Raw genomic sequence first — 23,795 nt, 5'->3', positions numbered from 1 at the left:
TCAAAACAGCCGCTGTGCTGAAAAAAGAACCCCTCACTGCTGAAGCAGCCTTAAATAAAGGGCTTTAGGAAGGGCGGGGGGCCTCTTGAGGGTACGGCAAAATATTTTGTGGTCTTTCTCAATTACCAAATCCCCTTTCGAAGGAACTGGAGTAAATCTGTTTGCCTTGGATATACCGGATGGTTTTGTGTGAATGTGTGAGCTGACTTCACTGCCAGCTGCGGGTTGTTTGGGTTGGGTTTGTTCTGCCAAGGGCTTCATTTGTGAATAGCTGCAGCAGGTCCAGGTACACATACCACCTCCTGCCCTTATTCTTCTCTGTATTTATGACCATTGGCCCCTCCCTGTTTTCCCTCTTTTTTCTTTTTCTTTCCCTTTTTTTTCCCTCAATTTTCCAGGAACTAACCAGAAATGATTTAATGCTTCTTCATCTCTTTGTATATTTATATTTCTCGTCCCAGTGCCACAGGTTTATATTTTTTTATGTCTATTATTCCTCCCACAGTTTCCCTGTTTGTTCCTCTCTGATTCTAACTCTCTGTCTTTTCTCATGAATAATCTCCTTCTCGTGAGTTCATGTTTTCACATTTATTTTTTTCCCGTATCCATCCCACTTACTTTCTTCTCGCTGCCCCTCCAGATTACCTGAAGTTTAGCAGTGACTATAGCCATGCAGTTGTTGGGGGAACCAGCAGTGCCAGAGGCATGCGATCAGCTTCTGAGCTCCGGGACTTGATGGATACCCTGCAACGCAAGAAAATTGCCCTGGAAAACAGCCTGAGGGCAAATGGAAATGCCAACCCGTCTTACTTCAGCGTGTCACAGGTCAGCCTTTAGTTATCACAGCTTAGCGACGCTTTTGAAGTCTGTGTTGTTAGTCTGGATGTCTGTCTCGGCTGCAAGTGTCACGTTTTACATAGTAATGTTAATCTGCTCCAACTTCGGGTTGTGTATTTTATTTCTGTTAGCTAATGCTGCCATATCGAATCGATTTTATGCTGTATGTGCGTCTTTAGATCACAGTGAAATCTTCTTTTTCCTTTTTTTTGTATTTCAGTCACCCCCCACCACACCTGTGTCAAGTCTTTCCACATCATCCTCAGCCTATCAGGAGCAAGCCAGGCGTTTTTATGCCTCAGATCGTTCCATGTCTTTAAAATCGCCTTCTCCTCTTACCCCTGGGCGACGATCCGATCCTTCTTCTTCTAGTCGGCGGCTGCATAACCCAGCCTCCTCTCCTTTGCTGTCCATGTGGAACGGTGGAGGCTCCTCCACTTCTGTTCCCGGTAATGATAGCTTCCTCATCTCTCTTCCTCCTCCATCGTCCTCTTCATCACGCTCTCCATCGACCGGAGGAGCTGTGAGCATGCCCTCAAGTCCCCGTCTGGGCCGCCGTAGCCATGGGAAACAAGAGCCATTGCCCAGCAGTCGAACCAGGAAATACTCCGCTGGCTCACTGACTGGGATGTTGGGTGGAGGCCACAGCTTGTCAATGCCACGCCTCTGTTCCTCCCCATCTCTCCGGGACAACAGCAATGGTGTGCTGACCTTGTCTACGCTGCCACCGCGACGGTCTGATACCGCAGGAGGATACAAATCAAGCAAAGATCATCATAATAATAGCCAGAAAGCGAGTCCTGACCTTAGTTCCAATAAATTCAGCCAGCACGCTTCAATCAGAAATCAAGTACAAAACAATACTAATGGCGAAGGTGTTGTGTCTATCTCCCTCTCTGCCCTGAAGATCTCATCAGTCACCGCTCATTCTGTCCCTCCAGCAAGTGCCCCACCAGACGTGACCATCCCCTCCAGGGCAGGGGGTTCCTCCTCTCCTCGCGTCGCCAAAAAACTCAGCCTGACCTCCACGAGTTCACTAGGCTCTGTCAGCTCCACAAGTCCCAGCTCCTCAGAAACTGACAGACAGTCAGGCCAGGTAGTCTCCTCAGGCACTGAGAGCTCTTTGGGGGAGAGGGAGAGACGAGCAGTCGGCCTCGAACTAACTCCTGGAATGGGGCTTGGGGAGAGAAAGTCTTCTTTTGGGAAGGCTGGACTGGAACCTGGGATGGGTCTGGGGGAGAGGATGCAGTCATTTGGAAAGGCAGGAATTACCCCACCTGGAGGTTTCAGGGAACGACGAGGGAGCATCAGCTCACTGAGCGGGAAGGAAGAATTGACAGACTACCACCAGCGGCAAAAAGAGGAGCGACTTCGTGAGCAGGAGGTGGAGAGACTGGTGAGTTCCGTCTTGTTCCAACATTTCGTCGTCAATTTTTAAAGTGAATTTGTTCTGCACGTGTATGCACACAAGAAATGGTCGAGGTTTAGGAATGTGCCACTTCAGAGTAACCTGCTCAATGGCCTCTCAAACATATTCTCCCAGGGAGCTTAGTGCATGAACACACACACACACACACACACACACACACACACACACACACACACACACACACACACACACACACACACACACACACACACACACACACACACACACACACACACACACACACACACACACACACACACACACACACACACACACAGAGTTAAGAATAGTGTAGTTAGAATGGGCGAAGTGCCATGGGCATCTGTTCAGTGGCGAACCTCACTGTGTGTGTGTGTGTGTGTGTGTGTGTGTGTGTGTGTGTGTGTGTGTGTGTGTGTGTGTGTGTGTGTGTGTGTGTGTGTGTGTGTGTGTGTGTGTGTGTGTGTGTGTGTGTGTGTGTGTGTGTGTGTGTGTGTGTGTGTGTGTGTGTGTGTGTCAGTCATCTGGAGGTCCGCCCAGTGTGGTTTGCATGGCTCAAAAGCCTCAGAACACATCAGTTACATGTCGGTTTGGGAAACCAAGAAGATTACAGAGTCATTGTGTAGCAGGTGGATAAACACACAGATGCTCCACGTGTAACCAGGACCGGACTCAAAATTCTTTCTCCAAATTTGTCTCTCATTCACTCAGCCATACTCTGCCCACAGTCGCTTTGAACTGTGAGAAATTCTTCTCTGAATCCTGCACAAACAAACCTATGATCCCTCAGGTTGACGGCAGTAAGGCGTTAATTAGTAATGCATTACTCTGTTATGACCAGTAACGAGTAATCTAACACGTTTCTATTTCCAAACCAGTAGTCACATTGAAGTTACTTATCCGAGTCACATGAGCAGGTAGTGCAAATAAATAAATTGATAAATAATGCAACAACAGACTACAACTACATCATCGGGTAAATAAATACCAGTAATAGTAAAAATCTACTAATAAAACCATGAATCAGATATGAATGAAACAAAGAATGAAGGCCAAAGGTTAGAATATGCATAAGCAGGAGGCCAGGCAGTGATTAGAACTGAGTTTTTGGTAAAACCGGTTGTCATTTTTATGTTGAGATCGGTGAGGAGTGTTGTCGGCAGCTGCTGAAAGTAACTAAAAAGTTACTTGTGATCTAACTTAGTTACTTTTAGAAACAAGTAGTCAGTAAATTAACTAAGTTACTTTTTAAAGGAGTAACTAATAACCTATAATCGGAATACTTTTTCAAGGTAACTGTGGCAACACTGGATGAACGTGGTTTCCAGCTGTCCACTGTGGCAGGTTTGAACTTCATGAATATATTGATCTCACATGAGAGCTAATTTAAATTTTATCCGGTTTTGTGTACCCAAAGTCCACAGTATTACATTTGATGTAGAGATTTAACAGTTTTTGGCACAACTAAGCCATAATTACAGCATTAAAATGACATATTCTGACTTCCAATAGGTATTAGAATAATTATTCTTCAATATTATATGAATAATATTATATAATGTAATTCAACAAGTAGGTCTTCTTTTTGCTGTTCAAATTCAGCATGATCCGATAGTTGCCAGAAGCACTTAGAGCACGTGTGCTTTGTTAATCGTCTCCAAGACCGTGGACCGTCCTTCATTGTCCAAATCTTGTCTGCCCTCTAGTGGTGGTTTTAACAAACTGCCATCTGGATGCTCGCACGATATTTACTTCAGAAGCTGATCAATTAATCCGAATAAAAAGGAAAAAACACGCTCAAGCAACACATACAAAAAAAAACTTGTCTCCTCTGACTAATGAACATCCAGGTTTGGCTAAGTTTATTTTGCATCATGTTTTTTTGAACAGGCTATTTGACAGCTGATCACTGTAGGATCTCCTCAGAGGCTCGTGTCCATTAGAATGGAACAAGGTGACAAACTGGCACAGGCTTGTTTTGTTATCAGCTCCTGGTTCACATAACACTTTAGAAATGGCTGTGTATGTTCGCTTATGTCTATGAATCGCTGTAATCTAACATTGAATGTAATATTTTGTAGTTGAATACCCAGATGGATTTAATGCTCTATATTTTACCTCAGAAGCTGGCATCTTTCCTATTTACGATGCCAGTGTTGATGCTTTTTAAGACAGGCAGATTGTTATCCTCAGCACAAACCTCACCTGGCTCAAATTCCCTCCTGGAGTACAATTCCCTGGAAAGTGTCTTGTTTCCTTGGTGGCAATGCACACAGCCACATTCCTGTGTTTGAAGTTATGGCCTGCTCTCATGCACACTTCCGATCATAGTTGACAGCTGTCCACCTTCCTATGAGCGCACTCCTCTTTCTCACTTTCACACACATACACCTCTGTCTCATGTTTTTTTTTTTCACTGTATCTAATATTACTGACACAGGCCTGCTGTGTGGATAATATACGTCCCTCCCTCCAAGAGCTGAAGCTCTGGGTATTTTGACTCTCTGCAGCCCCCGTAGCTCCTCACATATCGTTTTGTTCAGGCAAGCAGATCTGTGGAAAGAGAAACTTTAGCTTGAGGACATGCCTTTTTTTCTCAGGATATATACCTTTTACTCCAATTTATAGTATGTAAATCATTTGAAAGTTGGTACCAAGTGAATACTGAGAAAATTTGACCTGAGCAAAGAGATTGTGACAACTGGCTTCGGCAATGCTTCCTCAGGTAATCCGAGCACTGTTAACTCGATTTTATAATGGCAAATGAAGTATTTTCTAGAGCCGGTGTGACTCCTTTGGTAACATTGTAATGTCTGATCGTTTTGATTAGAGTCTATAATCACAGACTTGCATTAGCGTTTATGTGATCTGGCAAATTTCTTGTCTTAAGACACTACTTACTGCTTATATATTCACCATACCTGTATGATAATTTCAGGAGCGACAGCGACTGGAGACCATCCTGTCCCTCTGTTCAGAGCTGGGCAGGTCCGAGAGAGATGGAGACGGCACAGGGACAAGTCCCACTTCAGCTGTTGCAGACCTGCAGAAGATCAACCAGGAGCTGGAGAAGCTTCAGGTGCACGACGACGACGACGACGACGACGACTTGCCCTCTGTCTTTTCGGACTCTTTATCCATGAATGGAAACGGGCACATCGGTTCCCCCGGCTCAGAGAATGGTTACTATGAAGGTGATCTGCAAGTGCGGCGGAGGCGCAACAGTGGCCAGAGAGACAACCGGGCCGAATCACCTGCCGTCAGCCTGCGAAGCTTCGCCCCCTCGCCGTCTCCACGAGCTCAGATAAGGAATGAGGTATGAGAAATGGGACTCATTTGGATTCTCATTTATACAAATCTAAACAAAAGGTGTTATTCATTTTTTTGTATGGAAGGGACGTAGGTGTAACATCTGACAGATATTATTCAGGATTAATGTGGAATGTGTTTATGCTCTTTATTCTTTTTGAAACACATGAGGGTGACAAGGATTGCTGGCGTTAATGCAGCTTTCACATCCACAGATGGGAGATATTTACAGCCCATTTATTAGATTAGAGTAGGCCAAGTGTTACCATTCTGAATTGACAGCTGGTGTTTGCATGTGTGTGTTTGTGACTGCCCACATTTATGTGAAGAACAGAACTGCATAGAGAAGGTTTTGCATCAATACCACAAAGATGAGATATTGCAGTCTTGAATCAATTTATTTGCTCTATAAAAATTCCCATAATACACAAGTCATTCATGAATTGAATACTAACCAAAAATCAAAACCATGTCTCATCAATATGAATAGACATTTAACTGTCTTTAAATCAGCCGCCATAGTGAAGATGTTGTTGTCAGGCTTTAGATGAAGCTGCTCGCTGCCGTGGACACAGTCTGGCGCCTTCAGAGGAGGAAGTGAGGCGAGTGGAGGAGGAGAGGATCCAGGTGCTGAACAACTTGGAAGAGCTGGAACAAAAAATCAAAGAGCTGGATAACCAAATGGAGGAATCTGCCCGAGAGGTACAAACAGCAAGGAAGAGGACTTCATCCACCTTAGCAGCTTTAGTTTTTTGTTGTCGTTGTTTTTGTTTTGTTTTTGTAAGAAATAAGAACTTTGAATTCTCCAGCACATTGTCAAGTTCAAAATGCACATTACTTTGTTGTTAAGGTTGAAATGGTTTCTGCCCTGAGTCGCTGCAAGAGGCTTCTTTCTGTCTTAAAGGTGGAGGTTGAGCGAGCTCTGGTTGAGGCGGAGCAAGAGTCAGAGGTTGCGGCTCTCCAACAAGAAAAAGAGGCTCTGGAAGCACTTCACAACAAGATGGCTGACCTCGAGACCAAGTCCCAGCAAGAAAAAGAAAAGGTAATTTATTGGCTTTATACAACTGATACAAAGGAAAGTAAAATGTTCAAATGTCCATTAAAGCCGTTGGAAGACGTGTGTTAGTTTGGCAACTATAGACTAAAGTGTCTTGTGATACATTTTTTTTAAAATGTGGTTTATTTTTCACTCCACTGAGACATTGATATGACACATCATGCAAACATACTGACAAGTGCAAAAACAACTTTTAGGCGTTTTAACCTGAACATCAAAAAAATTGACTTGGCCTTTCAACTTTCAACATGAATTTCCCCTGCCATGGTGTAGGTATGGAAATGGTACTGAAATCCAATAAGTAACTCCGACCCTCCCATATATTGAGGGGTCATGTGACTAACTGGTAGGTGATAATCCTTCTCATGCTGTCCCTGCTCCAAATATATACCTGCTAATACAGGCCAGGGTGTAGCGGTCACCAAGTGATCCTATCTTGCACACACTGCTACAAGATTGTGTGTGTGTGTGTGTGTGTGTGTGTGTGTGTGTGTGTGTGTGTGTGTGTGTGTGTGTGTGTGTGTGTGTGTGTGTGTGTGTGTGTGTGTGTGTGTGTGTGTGTGTGTGTGTGTGTGTGTGTGTGTGTGTGTGTGTGTGTGTGTGTGTGTGTGTGTGTGTGTGTGTGTGTGTGGTTCAGTTTAGAACCAGGCTTTTATCCTCTGTTGGACTGAGTCCTGGACTCACTCTGAAATTTCCATCCACCCGCAGCCTGTAGATAGTGTCAATGGTGAAACTCCATCAAGGTACTGATAGAAAAACAAATGAATTTATAGATGCGTGTATCCCCACGACGAAAGAAGAGATCAGGTTGTTTGTGAGCACAGATCTTGAGCGCCTGTGTATGGATGCTATGTACAGAAAATACCATTAATGTGATAGTTAACCCTCTACCGAGCCATCCCATGCATCCCCTCTCTCGTCACCCATTTCTTGAGTCATGTCTGTCCCGACAAACCTAAACAACGTAACGAATCGTATGGTTTTGATCGTACCACATCCTCACTGTCATTTCTTTTCAATTCATACAAGCAGTTTTTCTACCGTTTCCCTTCCCTCCCCCTCCCTCTAGGCCAGCCCCACTGACCTGGTCTGCCGTAGTTACTAACTGTGGCTCCCCAGTCCCAACTAACTTTGCCATCCTCTCTCTGTCCTGTGTGTGTGTGTGTGTGTGTGTGTGTGTGTGTGTGGGTGTGCTTGTTTTTTCTTCTTTTTTTTTTTTTTTTCTATTCCTATGTACACATCCACCAATGTGTACATGGTGCGCATGTCCTCATGTGCGTGCACCTCCGTGTATGCACTTGTGAATGTGTGCCAGGCGTGTGAGTTGCTGCAGGCAGAGAAAGGCAGAGTAGAGAGGTTGGCTCAGAGTGTGTGTGAGCAGCGCTCCCAGCTGGACAGCTGCCCTGAAGCCACCAAGGAGCCCCTGCAGGAGCAGCTAGCCAGGGTCAGTACACACACACATGCACACTTACACACTTATATGCAAACAGATATAACCTGATATGTGTAAGCAGAATGCCAATAGCATTGAAAGTAAGAAAGAAACACTTTATAAAAGTTGACTTGTCGCCTCAAACAGGCTGTATAAAAGGGGCGATTGACGGGAAAAGAACAATAGTGACACGTTCAGCGAACTACAGATTCAAGACAGCATATTTATATATCTTTTCTATTACCAGCACATGTCAACAAAGACACATCTTCTGAACAAACCTTTCCCACAGCCGCCACACAGTCACCTTTATTCTTTCTCCATGGTTCTTCTTCTCACTTTCTTAACCACCTAATGTTTGTTTTTCCTCATGTTTCTGTTTCAGCAGTTTTTAGTGTTCTGTTTTTAGAACTACAATCACATCTGGGCATAGAGGTTTTTTTTTTACATGACAGTATTTCATTTAAACAGATTTCATAAAAGAATGACTTTTTTTAAACTGTATTTTCTTTGAAAGGTTTACTACATGTGACCTGTTGCATGTTTTGAGTGTCGGTGTCTGCATGACTATGCAGCGTTGGTGATGCGACGGAGATCTCTTGCCCTGGTTTGTTTGTCTTTTTCAGGTCTGTGTGGTCCAGAATGGCTTCTTTATCATTACGCGCACACGTATCTCTTTTCATTGGAAATGCGGTTAATTTTCACAGAGTTTCTGGAATAAGTGTGAAGTGGTTTTCTTGTGGGATGTTATCTGTGTAGGCTTGCATGTACACTTGGGCCTTCTCCATTTTACATTTGTGCAACAAAAGCATGTGCAGTTGGCTTTCTGATGGAAAAGTACATTTGATTGACTTGATGAGTTTCATCAGTGAGTTGTTTTTTTTGTTTTGTTGTGTTGTTTGTTTGTATCAGGACTGTGAGGTGCTCGAGGCCGAGACAAAGCGTTTTGAGGACTTGGAGTTTCAGCAGCTGGAGAAGGAGAGCAGGCAGGACGAGGAGAAGGAAACTCATACACAACACCTTCTCCGGGATATTGCAGACTACCAGCGCAGCTCTGTCACTCGCAAGGTAACAGAACAATGAGAGTGTATGTGAAATTAATCTGTAGCTTTTGCAAAATGGACATCGGTTTTAATGAATTAGGCCCAGTTAGAGCTGTGGATTGTGAGATCGGCCGTTTGTTCGGCCAGGCAGCTGCAGAAAGCTGAGCAGTAAGGCTCTGGTCTGTCCCCACTATCACCTGTGGTCATGTACTATGGGTTTTGGACAAAAACAACGAGATGACGGATACAAGCACCTTGGATAGGTTTTCTTTGCTGGCGTCACTCCTCCTGAGGAGCGACTCACAGTCCAGCCGTTTCTCCTCCACATCCACAGTAGACTGCTGAGTGAACATGCGAGGAGACAGAACGAGATACTACTTTATACTCTCAATTTGAAAGCATGCAAATGACATTTGCCTTGAGCAGTTTAGCCCAAGCTATAAACACATAATGAGCTTGTTCTACCCCTTTTATTCCAGGAGCGGCTCCTCACCCTGAAGAAGCAGGCGGCACAGATTTCCCAACAAGCTCAGCGAGAAAAGGAAAGCTTCTTGAAAGAAAGAAGCAACCTTGAATCAATGCTACAAAGAGTATGTTGACACGTGTATGCATGAGAGCATCCCGGCCCGTTAAGAATTGTGTTTTTAAATATTTACATCTTTTTGGGTTTTTTTTTTTTAGGAAAAAGAAAACCTTGCTTTACTGGAGCGAAAATATGCCGACCTCACTGGTGGCCGCAGTTTCAGTCTCCGGGAGGTATGTGTGCCTGACAGCTACACTCCTCTTTGAATCCCGTTTGAAAAGCTCCTTCACTGGGTAGAAACCTGGTTATCTTAATCATTGGGATTTCCCTCTCTCCTTGATAGGAGACAGCTTTTTTAGCTGATGTGTGTCAGTCCTCCTTTTCCTCTATTTTTCTCAAGAACGCTGAGGTACATTTGTCTTGGCGCACTAAAACAAGTTCTGTCTGTTTCATCTTAATCGTTACGACCCGTGCACTGTGTTTAATCTGCTGGCATGAGTTGGTTTCTTGCACCAGAGAAAATGTTACAGGATTTGTATGGACACATTATCAATTAATTGTAAGCTCAGCTTGCTCATGCATTTTTAATTGATACTGACATTCACTAGTAGAAATGTTTGTTGTCTTGATTGTGTTAACAGTGCACCACATTTCCACAATAATCACCAAGTCCTGCATCATTCTAACCACTAATATACACATCCCAATGTGGCTGACTCACTACATGCTACGCCTCACCCTTTCTCTCTCCCCCATTTCTCTATATAATACCCCACAGGGCTATGTCACAGTCAGTGAACTCAATGAGCTTTACTCACAACTTGGGCACAACCCTAAACCTTCCCCCTCCTTCACTGTGGCCAAGGCCTCCCGTGAGTCCGAGGGAAACCGTTCCCTCGATGGCAACACCAAAACAACGGAGGACGAGGTGTGTGTAGTCGCGTCAACGGTTTTTGCGTGTATAGATGAGTACACAGCTGTAGTGAGCGTGTGGATTATTTCCCCCAATGGGCTTCCTTCTTTGGGACCGTTTCACTTTTTTTTCCTGTTCTTTTCTTCTTTTCAAAGATCTGTCATTCCCCCTCACCTGCCGAGTGTCACTCCTCTTCTTCCTCCTCTTCTTCTTCTTCTTCTTCTTCCTCCTCCTCTCATTTAAATCCCCGCCCTGCCACCAAAACTCCCTCTGTGCATTGGCCAGAGATCATGGTGACATATCGAGACCCTTCTCCCCTTCCTGACTCTCCCCCACCTCCCCTTCCTGTCAAAAAGCATCATCAGCAACACAGGCAGGTAATGTGTGTGGGAGCGGCTGTGTCTGTGTGTATAAACACTCACCAGACATTTCATTAGGTACACTTGTACAACCAAATGTAGTCTTTTCTTGCTTTATATCATTGGAGAGGAAGGATTTAGTCAAAATATTGATCATTGTCACACAGATTAGCTGTCACATTCATGATATCTTACCACTAATAGACATTTTTAAATGTTGTTGGTTAATATAATGTTGAAAACATTACATAGATAGTTCAGCAGCACTGGACACTGGATTTTATAATGTTAGATATGTTACTGTTTTTCATGTGGGTTTGAATGCATATTGCGGCTGCTATTTACATGCACGTTATGAAGTTACTGTTGTTGACCTGGAATTCAAGTTTTGAAACAATCTGGTGGATTTGACATTCAATTTCTTGATAAAGAGAATATGTTTTAGGAGAATATGTTCACTACACTGGTAAACAATACTTTGGGCTTCCACCACAAATTGTAATGAATTATTAAAATTAAAGTAAAAGGTGTGACAAAGTATTTTAAACGTATTTCTTAATATCTGCCAGCCTGAACAATCTTACTGGTCAGAAGAAACAGTTTATGGGCGAGCAGCTGTACAGTTTCTCATCATATTAATTTAAAGTGTACCTAAAGACATTGCTGGTGAGTGTTTGTTTCTGTATGACAAGCTTCACATTCAAATCATCACATTCGATGTTTTCCTCTTCCAGCAAAATATATTTTAAGGTTTACATTAATGTTAAAATGTCAATCATTCAGGAACATTTTGTTAAGTCCAATGAATATATAAGACTGTAAGCCAGGGTTTTTGATGTCACCACAAGATGGCATCAAAGGAGCAAAAAGAAAGTCTTTCAAGCAGACATTTTAAGTGATTACATTTTCTGGGACTGGAGAAGACCGTGCTGTTTGAAGGCAAAAAAAATGAACTGAGATATTGTGGTAAAACTAAACAGTGTGCGAGGAATGACTGAGTGCATGGTTTTCCTCTTCTGTCTGTTTGATTAGCATTTCCGTTTGATGGAGGAGAGGAAGCGGTCAGAGAGAGAAGGGGGATCACATTTAAGTGACACTTTACCCCGAAAGAAAACTACTCCCACCATGAACCCCCAATTCACATGTGCAACGCTTGGACGCAGTTTTCCTACCAAGGTAAAAACATGTAAGCACCATGCGTGCAGAAAATAAAAAATAAAAAAGTACTGATTTTGTAAGCTTGGACTTGTTTTTTGTCTTAACATTGCTTGTATTTTAATTTCCAACTTTTTATTTGTATTTGCTTCATGTAGTTTATAATGTGAATTACAACGTCTTGATTCGTCTATAGTCTCATCAGCCTCTGGTTCAGAGTACAAGCTGTGGCAGTATTCTTCCAAGAATCTTCTCCTTGTCCAGCAAGGAAAGTGAATCTCGGCGTCTTCATAAAGGTACAAACAAGCACACCGAGAAACAATCCAGACAAAGAAACCACTTTAAGGCTAATACATGAACAAATGCATTATATCTTTCACCTTTTAGGAACATTGACTTACAATCATTCCTTTCTTGGAGGGATGTTTTTTTTCTGGAACTCTTAACAGAAAGTAGCTCTTGTGTAAACTTTGTATTCAGATTGATGTTCTCATAACTGTAATGCACACACTCCACACACACACACACACACACACACACACACACACACACACACACACACACACACACACACACACACACACACACACACACACACACACACACACACACACACTCCACACACACACGCACACACACACACACGCATGCTGCGCTTTGTGGCTTTGGGTGTGCGCTTCACTCCATTTTGATAAATTACACTGTTTCATTTGTTTGTCTGTTGCTGAAGATAGTGGAGGAATGTAAGTGGGGGAGTCAAGCCACTTCAAGTGGTGTAAACTGTGTGTATAAGTATGGAATCGGAAGTATATTTGTGTTATGGGTGTCACTCAACCAGCCTCCTGCCATCTTTAACTAAAATCTGATCATTCGTCACAAACCTTAGAATCAATCTGCATGTCTGATGAAACAATACCTCAACTCTGGATCACACAGTGTGCACAGTAGATTTTAACATTTTCAAGGTAGTCTCCCTGACTACACACCCACCAGCCTTAAGTTTTCGTTGCTCCAGATGTGCAAATTTGATCATTTTTAGCTTTTGGGTTGTTGTTGCTTTTTCTCTAAGTGTCTTGTGCCTCGTGTTTATTTGGGTTGCTGTTTTCCTTCCGGGCACTGCCACGTGTATCTGATCCCCTCAGTCCCTTTGGTCTCCTAATCTGGCTCATCAAATGGGTGTGCCTGCTGCATGGGCCCGACGATATCAGTTTTTTGGTGTGCGTCTCTTCCTGTAGCCAGAGGCGACATGAGTCTCTCTTCACAGTGTCCACTCTGTGTCTGCTTCTTTGAAAGTTGCATTTTCCGTTCAGACATCTCTGGACTACGTTGGACTTTGGACAATTTTTTTTTATTTTTGGGTTTTGTGTGCATGTGTGTTTTCCTATTAGGACACAATTCCCCCTAAAGTAATCGTGTTGCTATTCCTTTAATTTCTTGAGAGGTTAAAGAACAGTTGTCACAGTGGCGGGGCATTGTGATTTGAAATTAAAGCCATCTGGGCAACCTGTCTCAGAGGAAGCGACACAGACAGGTAGAAAATCATGGCAGCATACGAACAGACGGGGGGACGCTAATTGTTGCTGAAGCTTTCATTCTTTTCTCTTGACTCTCTCCAGGTCCTTCCAGCTCCCGGGCAGCCTCACAGACAAACGTCTACCTCGATGCCTTCGGCTACCGCGATAACCAGGCCTTCGACACGATGAGTGTGGACAGCAGCGACTCCATCGAAACCAGCATCTCTGCCTGCTCGCCAGACAACGTCTCCAGGTACTCTGTGGCCCAGTTGTGTTGTTTTGCAAGTATCCACATGTATGACTTTTCCAGGAAAGTTCATAAACTTATCAAAAAAAAAAAAACTAAAACAAGATGTTTCAAATGCGAATTGAAATGAAAAACACGACCATGGAAAGATAATGGAAAACATGAAAAGGGCTCTTTGTTTTTTATAATGCGAAGCATAGACTTCGTATTATGAGAACAATAGAGACATCAAAGAAAGAGTAGAAAGTCTGTTAATGTAAAAAGTGTGTGGAGAGTTTCCCTGTGTCACGGTCCCTCTTCGGAGATTTGATTGTGCAGAGCTTTTTGTGTTGTACAAGCTAAGGGGACTCTTGATTAGTGTAGCTGAGATCAGGTTACAGAAGACAGAAAGAAGGCATTGGAAAGCATGTGTGTTCACGGTCAGCCCCCTCAGGATGAGATGAACTGAATGAATGAGTGTGGAGGTACATTTTGGGGCTCCAGGCCCCCTGTCCAGACTAAAACCATGTGTGCCTGCTCTCCTCCTCTGGAATTGTATAGTGGTTGCATCTTTTCTCTCCCCTCCTTTTGGTTCTGAATGGTATGGTCTCGATCGAGCACATTTCAAACCACTTGCAGACTGACCGCTCCGCATTGGAAGTTTTCCTCCAACGGGCTGCTTTTGTGATCCTCAGTATGGCTCCATCTGTTCTGGCTTGCAGCAGCTTAGGTCGGATTGAGAGATACGTTCGTGAACATGAATCAGGATCAGACAGCAAAATAGTCCTATGATCAAAGAAATTTTATTTTTTTTATTTTTACCCATAATGTATCCAGGTTGGGGAGATAAAAATTTTGGAGCGAGATAGAATTTGTTCTAATTTGAAGAAGAAACTTTTGAGGTGGACTGTGTTACAATGACTATGAATGCAGTTTCCTCTCATCGATTAAGGTAAGGCAACACAGGAGAGCATGATGAACACAGTTACAGGTAAATGCTGCTGTCAGATCACAGATAAGATAGATGAATGTTCATCGTAACAAAGGATAATCGCAGGGGAATAATATGTGTTGCAAAAATAGTTAGAGTGCTGTATACAAATCTGACCGACAGAGCTGTTATCTGATTTAGCTTTTAGTTGTGTGTTGATTATCATCTTTATGTACCTTTCACATCTGAAGTGATTCATCCAAATTCATTACTGTGGGGATAACCTGCCACTGAACTAACTGAAAGTACCAGAGAGCGGGAAAAAGTTATTTTCACTGCTGGCTGTTGTTTTGGGGTTTTTTCTCCACCTTATATCTCCGCCTGTCACTCTTTTTTTACTTGGGCTACCCTGCATTCCTCCCCCTGGTCTCCCCTCATGATTTGTTTATACACGAGTTCTGACATCATTGTATATTAACACCGGGCATTCATTTCCTTTTGGCTGAAGATAAAAGCGTGCGTGCGTGCGTGTGTGTGTGTGCGTGACAAGTCACTTATGAGAGAACGCATAACACAGCAATAAATTAGATTAGTTAACAATGTTTAATGTGACAAAGCCTCACACAGTCCAATCCATACACACGTTTTCCCTGTGATGTGAGTCAAGAATGCACATCATATGTAGAGCAGCTGTGTGCTCGACCTGAAAGAAGGAAGAAATAACCCGAAAGAGCGAGAAAAGCTTTAAACTGATTTGACAACCGCAGCTTTCATTGAAATGCATTTCCTCTTTGATTACCACAAGTGTGTGTGTGTGTGTGTGTGTGTGTGTGTGTGTGTGTGTGTGTGTGTGTGTGTGTGTGTGTGTGTGTGTGTGTGTGTGTGTGTGTGTGTGTGTGTGTGTGTGTGTGTGTGTGTGTGTGTGTGTGTGTGTGTGTGTGTGTGTGTACACTTTCTGATGTTTGTGTCGTGTGTGCTTGTGTGCCCAGTGCCAGTACGTCTAATATGGTGAAGCTCGAGGAGATGGAGCGTCTTTTAAGGGAGGCGCAGGCCGAGAAAAGCCGCCTCATCGAACACAAGGTCAGTTTCAAATAAATACGCAGACAAATGGAAAGGGAATCCACGCGGTGATGTCTCTCTAACCCTAACCCTTCCTGTGCGGCATTGGTACTTTGTCTGCGTATGGCTTTTCTCCAGGTTCCCCCTGTGGCCTTGAGTTGGATAAGCGGTGTAAAAGATGGATGGACAAATGTAAAAGCTCTTGTGCATAGCAGCCAACTGGGATATTTTCTTCTTGCAAAAGGATAGCCTGTAGAAGAACAAACTTCACAACTCCTCGGGGAATTGCAGAGTTGCACCTGTATCAACTAAATGAGCTACTTTTTCTTCTTAGGAGCAAGAAATGGAAATCCGAAAGCAGGCCCTGGACGACGAAAGAAGACGGAGGGAGGACCTGGAGAAAAGGTTGCAGGAGGAAACAAGTAGACGGCAGAAACTTATCGACCGAGAGGTGAAGCTGCGAGAAAAGCAGCGAGCGCAGGTGAAGAGGACAGGACAGCACTTTATATGTTAACCTCCATGTGTGTCAGTATCAGACTTTCCTCTGTGTAGCCTGGCTTCATTCCCTTCAAGCTGTGATTCTTGCCCAGGACGCCACTGAGTTTGCCCATCGCTTCATTTCTGATTTGGTTTATAGCCACATTCTGTGCATATTTCTCTCCTCCCGTGTGTTTTCAATCACAACGCCGCTGACTGTTCTTCTTACAAGCCTCATTTATCATCTTTACTTCTTTCTCCTGGATCCTCGGCTGCTGGCAGCCCAACAAAGAATCTGGCTCCTTTTGTGTTTCTCAGCATATGATGTGCATCTGCACCATTTGTATGAATTATAAAAAAATACCAAACGGAACGTTTTGAGTACATCAGCGTCACCTCTTCCATGTGTTTGCTCTCGGCCTCCACTCCAGTCGCGGCCTCTGACGCGCTACCTGCCAGTGAGAAAAGACGACTTCGACTTGCGGGCTCACATTGAGTCCGCTGGCCACAGCGCGGACACGTGCTTCCACTTGTCCATCTCAGAAAAGACCTGCCGGGGTTACCTGGTCAAGATGGGAGGAAAAATCAAGACCTGGAAGAAGCGCTGGTTCGTCTTTGACCGCAACCGACGCACACTCTCCTACTATGCAGGTGAGACTCAAATGCATGAAAATACAGCGTGTCTGCGCAGCCCACAAGGGGTCACACACAGATAAGGTGCCTCGATATAATCTATCTAATTGTATATTTTTATATTTCTACATTTCATGTGTTTATTTTTCTCTTCTGCAGACAAACACGAAGCTAAGCTGAAAGGAGTCATTTACTTCCAAGCTATTGAAGAAGTGTATTATGACCACTTGAAGAATGCACATAAGGTAAGTGTTGAAAACGCTTTTATAGTACACACGTGCATCTCAAAAGGTAAATGCACACTATTTCATTTCTGCCATGATTTAATTCGGACTGTGAATCTTCCATATATTTCAGATTCCTTAGACACAAACTGAACTTCTTGTTTTATTGTCAGAAAAATCTACAAACCATATCTTTACATGCTCAAATATTGGATACGATTTTTCTCAGTTTTTAACTGAGCCATAGTTACCGGATAATTGTGGAAATATTCTCTATTTAAATATTTTAGCAAATTACTGACCAGACGATTACACTTTTAATTCTGGTATGATTGTGTTATTTTCAAAATTTTGTCTGCTAAACCAAATAAATCATCTGTTATTTCCCTACTTTCTGAGAGTTATGTTTTTTTTTTGTTTGTTTGTTGATTTTCAGTACGCTACTTCTACCCTGGCTTTGACCACATTAAGCTATGTAGAAGGGGGGTGGACGTAATAGTCAATCTTTATTCTTTGTTTCCTTCCTCAGAGCCCAAACCCGTCCCTGACCTTCAGCGTGAAGACACACGATCGCGTCTACTACATGGTCGCTCCCTCCCCTGAGGCCATGAGGATCTGGATGGATGTGATCGTTACAGGCGCTGAAGGATACACACAGTTCATGGTGTAGTGAAGGTGTAGTTGCGCCTGTGTGTGCCAACATCATCCGGTCCTTTGTGTCTGTGAAGACGACATTTTCAAGTTCTTTTTTTCCCAAAAAAGGATTTGAATTTTTTTTACAGTGTAGTTCATTAACTGCCGAGAAACAAAGTCCAGGAGTCCTGAACTGTACTTCAGCGTGACCCTCTGCCTTGTTTACTCAGCTTCACTTGTACAGTATGTGAGAGTTAAACATTTTCTTGTAAGAGGACTAAACTATCACTTAATTGCTCTTGTTCTCGATCCTGTAACAAAGGAGGGTGTTCCTTTAACCAACCACTGGACAAATCCGATCTCCTGTTGGAGCTTCCAATTTCATTTGAGCCCAATATCGTGTAACAAGTCTCAACGGTCTCTATACATGTCATGAACGAGCTGGAACAGTTTGACATTATTGTTGTACAGAAGGAATAACGCATACAAATCTGATTGTGATTTAACAATATTCGTTTCAGGCATCATTGCTGTTGCATTCTCAGGTCTTAACTGTGTACACTGATGTGCGTGTGCACATCATATCCTCATGTGTATGCAGTAAATATACTTGTGATAAAGAAGTGCCTGTTCAGTCTACACATTTCTGACTAATGTAGCTCCGAGGTGCTATTATTATTACATGTGATTACAAGATGTAATGTAGATTGACAGCCTATTACTCGTCGTTAACGTGCTGGGTTTAATAGTATTACTACAGACTTTGAAATAAAGCTTCAATTGTTTAAATAATAACAGGCGATCCACCGTAAGCATGAGGACTTTTAATTATAGCAATGTTGGTATAACTGTACTTGTTGAATTTTATATTGTGGTGTAGTCAGTTTTAGAATAGTTTGAATCCATTATCAACTCAAGTCCTATTTGTGCCTTTTTCATCACAGTTCATGTGTAAGTATTTTTGTATATCTACAGTACAAATGCCAAAATATTGGAGACGTTGGAATTGAGCTTGTGGACGCCCAGCCACCAAAATCTATGGTACATCTCGTCACCAGTCATCAGAACTGACTGGTTATTGTGCTGCTTTTGTCCACTAGTTTTCAGTTGAACACATTTATTAAAAGTAATTTAATATGTCTCTACAAGTGAGTAGCCCACCTTTTATTAACAAAGCTGCTTTTTTTTGTTTGTTCATCAAGCTGCCTGATATATAATATATCTGCTCATGCATTTCTCGCTTTGCTTCCTGGCATTGTTTATTTGCTTTTTGACCAAAGTATGTTCATTTGGTAAGATGTATATGTGGTTTTATCGCTTTGGCTTCTCTTTACATACAGCGAGAACAAAAGTATATATATTTTCTGTTTTGTCACGTTATACCAAGAACATAGGTCAGTTTCTACCAGCTGACCAAATGTTACTGTTGAAGCTTCCATGAGTTTGTTTTATCATATATTTTTGTTTTTTTAATTATTTTCATGTTGATCCTACTGTATTTATGCCATTACCAATGCATGTATCTTAATTTTGTATTCCCTTATGAACAATAAAAATGCTATATTTTACCTCTTGAATTGAGTTGATTCTGGGATGGGACTCAACACATAGTGACATGTTTGAAGGAGAATGAAAAGTATAATACCTGCATTTGCACCGCGTGTGTGAGATTATGCTATGTAGAGTTTCATATTTCAGATATTCTTTCTTGAAACCCGTTTATATTGACATCCATCTACCTTACCTAATATGCCCGTCTCAAAATAACTTCACAGAAGATTATACCTAATTTATTAGAACTGAAATGCAAGCTTATCTTTTTGCTCGGCAAGAAGTAATTTTATGTATTTTACAGTCTGCTGGAGAAATTAATACTAATAAACGTTTTGTGTGGCCAATGAGCCGCAAACATCACAGTGTTCGGAGAAAAATCCAACGCAATGTTATGTCTCTATAATCGAAATGTAATATAATTTTGAGCAAGGCATTTGTGGGAATGTTGGAAAAAATGCAAAAACTCTTGATATAAGTTTATCAGTGATATGGTGATATAGCGCCCTCCTGTGGATAGTGTCTATACTCACTCAAAAACGCCCCGAAGGCTTATTATTGTGTAGTTTTATAACATACGTACAGTCAACATTCACAATTCCTACCCCTTTTCACGAGTATCGCCATTACCTTTTTGATAGTTTGAGCATGTATACATACCTCAAAACCATATGGACATACACGTTATCAATGCATTGCTTTGGGAATTATAATGATTACTGAAATCTGCATGTCTCATCTAAACCAGACAACCGTCAAAGTTTCCACCACGCACACCACAGCTTCTCTGGAGGTAAGCAACTTCTTGTGTTTTGGGGAGAGAAAAGAGTTAATTTTTTTTAGGAAGGATGTGGTTGATGAAGTCAACCTTGTGGGGGGGGGGGGGGGGGGGAGTCATGAGAAAGTTGTGCTTCTGATGTGTAAGATAGACTGTAAATTGAATAAAGTTGCTGTTAAATACAAATTGTCATCCTTGATAAATATGTCATTCGATCAACACCTCAAAAAAAAAACCCTACAAATGAGAAGGGAAACTTGGGAAATTGTGACAATGTTCTACTGAGGGCTGGTTTTAAAAATGTTGTGAAGGATTGAGGACGTATACATTTTCTAGAGGTTGAATAAGTGTTCCGATTTCAGGTGCGCAGCTTCACGGTGTGTTTTCAGGTGACAGAACAAACCTTTCAGGAAGGATGTGGTTTACAGGCGGAGAACGACACAAGAGTGAAATCATGGGAAAGTGGAGCTTCTGATACAGATCTGTGCTATTTAAAGTGGATGAATGAACAAATGTGTAATTCATGTGCACTCATAAAGGACACATAGCAGTTAATGTAAGAATAGCGTCATGGAAATTGCACAGTGTTTTGGTAAATTGCCAGGAAAATTAATAAATGTGCAACACTTAGTTGTGTTTTGTTGGTTAATTGTGTTGAACAGATACAATTAAACTGGATTTTATAAAGCACTATAGCATTTACAACAGCAGCTATCCCACATTTATATAAAATACAATCATAGTCCAAGCTTACCTCTCCTTTTTAACATTTCTCTATCAACCTGTTGTTGTTTTCTTTGAGCTTTTCACTCATTCCCTCTCTATGACTGTGCCGAAGGACCTTTTTACATCATCAGACTGGGTTAGATAACTAGGAACTCGCTAAAATTGTTGTTAAAGGAGACATATCATGCTTTTAAATCCTTCCTTTTTACATATAAATCATACAGTTGTGGTCTATACAACGCGAAACTGCAATGCTTGGGTCTGAATTCCTCATTATTATAGCTCCACAGGCCCCTTTTCTACCCCTTTTCTGATGCGCTTCTGAGAGCAACTCGTTTTGGGGCGGTCTCTTCAAATGCAAATGAGACACTTCATACCCCGCCTCCTCTCCAGGTTGCAGAGGTGACACTCGGTTCAACGTCACCCTGTTCGGCCATCTTTGTAGTTTGATAGAACAGATACAATTATCTAGCGGCGCAGAAACTTTATATTCACACATTATTTACAAAATGTCAACAACGGAAGATTTGTCCATCCAGCCATACATGTTGGAGCCAGAGTCGGACCCGGCGGAGCGAGATGAAAATGACGATGATGCACCTACAGAACAACGTCTTCATATGGATGTAACGCAATGGTGTGTTACTATATTTACACTAACTTCTCCATCCATGCCCACTACTACAATACTGCCTGTATTACAACGACTATTTAACACAGAAGTTACATTATAATCTAAAACGAGCACACAGCGCTAACATATGAAGACGGTGCAACTGCTAATGCTAACAAAACAATGACAGGGACGTCTTATCATCACACTTTTTAGCGTTATATACAGCTTACCGAAGTGCTCTGTTCGTCGTCTCCATAGATAGAAGGAACTGACCGCTCAATCAGACGAAGTCTTTCGGCAAATCCTTCTTTATACTGGCGGAGGTTGCTGAAGCAGTCATCCTTAAAGTGATTCGCGCACACAAAAATGACCTTACCCACAGATGTGGGTACATTTCTGTGAAAAATAAAACTCAACCAGGCACTTCGAAAAGGTTCTGATGCTGGGAGACGGTGTAACGAAGCTTGTGGGTTACTACATCCAACAACCGAACATTTCGACTTATCCTCTCGTAACTTCGGTTGGACTACAAAATCGCAGCGAGAAACAAAAATGGCGGATTGCTCGAAATGTCGATGTCCTAATTTGGCAGTTCCGCTGAGAATACTGTGACGTCATTGTTCAAAAAACGTAATAGAGAATAGAAAAATCGAAACCGATCGCAAAATATGACCAAAACAGAATATAAAGATATCAACGGAGCACCTGAAGAGACTACTTTGAACTTTTCTGTACTTCTAAACACTCTAAATATACAACAAAATGCATTTAAGGGCTAAAAAAGTGGATTTAGCATGATATGTCCCCTTTAAGACACACGCACATTGCGATCTTATGAAAACTCTTCTCAACTAAATGAAACAAGTTCAACAGAATCTTCTGTCTTTTATTCAGTTTAAGCTCTGAGACTGTGGTCAAAATGGGTTTTCTTCGCCCCATTCAAATGTCAGGATGTTTCATTTAGAAAATCAAAATAACCAACAATAAACATCCTGATGTTATAACTTCAGTTTTCAAATACAGATTCCAAAATAAACTCTCTCCACCCAGCACACACCAGTGTTCACAGCGAATTGACCAAAAGGGCAATAAAATTTAACAGCATGCAGTGGAGTCAGGAAATTTCAGGGTTGTTTTTCCAAAGTATCAGAGGGGATTTCCCCACGATGTCAATGACACAGTTGCTCACACACAAAAACCTTGTGTGGGTGGATAAGAGATCTTTTCAAATTACGCTGACACTTACCTACGGAGCTGATCAAAGCGGCCAGCTACAAACAAGAGTCATGACATATGATTGTGCATCTGTCTTGACTTCAGACACATGTCGTGGTCAATGCTGTCCAGTAGGGGCAGATGATGGTGGGGAAAGAATGTTTTGGGCCTCATTTGGTGGAATCCCACAAGGCATGGAAAACTCAAGTTTTTTGGTTTAACTTAGTTGAACCACACACATAAACATATTAGAAAACCAATAACAGCGAGGCAGCATAATTACAAACAAAGCTAAAACAAAAAAAAACCTGTTTCTCCCTGCAACTATCCACTGAAATGCATGTGATTAGAAAACCTCATTTAGCTATCCAGCCTTACAGTATATGTTCCAGTGTTGAAGTCTGCTTCATAGTTTAATGTCAAAGGGAGCAACACCTTCCAATGGAAAAAACAACTTCAAGACAAATGTAGGTGAATAAAGGTCAAACAAGAAGAACAAAACAACTGTGTCACCCCGTTTGATCTTTTTTTATTAGTATTAAAGTGTTGCAATCACTTGGGGAATTACAGTACTAGACGATAGGTGAATTTAGTAGTGATATGCAGATGTATACTAAAATGTCCTTAATTCCAGTACAACATATCACTGTTGTCACATTGCTTCTCAAAATAAAATATAAATGTTTATGTTGTAGTTACCTTTTTAAAATAACTGTGTGTTTTTTCCTCATCAAGTCGTTAACGAACGTATCATGGCGTGTTTTGAATTTGGCTTCCTTTCCATGTTGCCTCGATAAACCAGTTTGCAATGCTATAAAGCGCCATCATAAACCTCCTCTGTGTTTAAAGTCCGTCAAGTCAAGATCCAGGTCACAAAAAAATTGTTGTATATTTAACCGATAACAAAATGTTGTTTGAACTTGTGCTCTCTGTTAATATCCTTCTGAGTAGATTAACGTAATGTTTATACATTTTTATCAGAGTGGAGTCATTTAAAATGTCTCTGGCTCACACACACACACACACACACACACGCACACACGCACACACGCACACACGCACACACGCACACACGCACACACGCACACACGCACACACGCACACACGCACACACGCACACACGCACACACGCACACACACACACACACACACACACGCACACATTTCTTTATTTAA

At 42.1% G+C, this 23,795-nt stretch overlaps 1 protein-coding gene across 4 annotated transcripts in view; it reads left to right on the top strand.

Annotated features, from left to right (window-relative positions):
- Positions 1–19,301, top strand: part of phldb2b (pleckstrin homology-like domain, family B, member 2b) — a 37,467-nt gene extending 18,166 nt beyond the window's left edge. For 2 of the 4 annotated variants that reach the window (XM_080489472.1, XM_080489474.1), the window contains 17 exons: positions 641–825; positions 1,058–2,233; positions 5,184–5,561; positions 6,095–6,256; positions 6,459–6,596; positions 7,927–8,055; positions 8,956–9,111; positions 9,566–9,676; positions 9,768–9,842; positions 11,914–12,057; positions 12,233–12,332; positions 13,653–13,803; positions 15,697–15,787; positions 16,101–16,247; positions 16,675–16,894; positions 17,036–17,121; positions 17,630–19,301. In XM_080489472.1, coding sequence (XP_080345598.1) covers positions 641–825; positions 1,058–2,233; positions 5,184–5,561; positions 6,095–6,256; positions 6,459–6,596; positions 7,927–8,055; positions 8,956–9,111; positions 9,566–9,676; positions 9,768–9,842; positions 11,914–12,057; positions 12,233–12,332; positions 13,653–13,803; positions 15,697–15,787; positions 16,101–16,247; positions 16,675–16,894; positions 17,036–17,121; positions 17,630–17,770 — 3,590 coding nt within the window. In that variant the 3' untranslated portion in view covers positions 17,771–19,301. The remainder of the gene's footprint in view (positions 1–640; positions 826–1,057; positions 2,234–5,183; positions 5,562–6,094; positions 6,257–6,458; positions 6,597–7,926; positions 8,056–8,955; positions 9,112–9,565; positions 9,677–9,767; positions 9,843–11,913; positions 12,058–12,232; positions 12,333–13,652; positions 13,804–15,696; positions 15,788–16,100; positions 16,248–16,674; positions 16,895–17,035; positions 17,122–17,629) is intronic. The other 2 variants (XM_080489473.1, XM_080489475.1) reach the window with 1 other exon arrangement.
- Positions 19,302–23,795: the final 4,494 nt, after the last annotated feature.

Source organism: Lipophrys pholis, assembly GCF_963383615.2.
Source record: "Lipophrys pholis genome assembly, chromosome: 20".
Classification (NCBI taxonomy): domain Eukaryota; kingdom Metazoa; phylum Chordata; class Actinopteri; order Blenniiformes; family Blenniidae; genus Lipophrys; species Lipophrys pholis.
The sequence above is the reverse complement of the archived record's forward strand: the minus strand, read 5'-3'. Positions and strand labels throughout refer to the sequence as shown.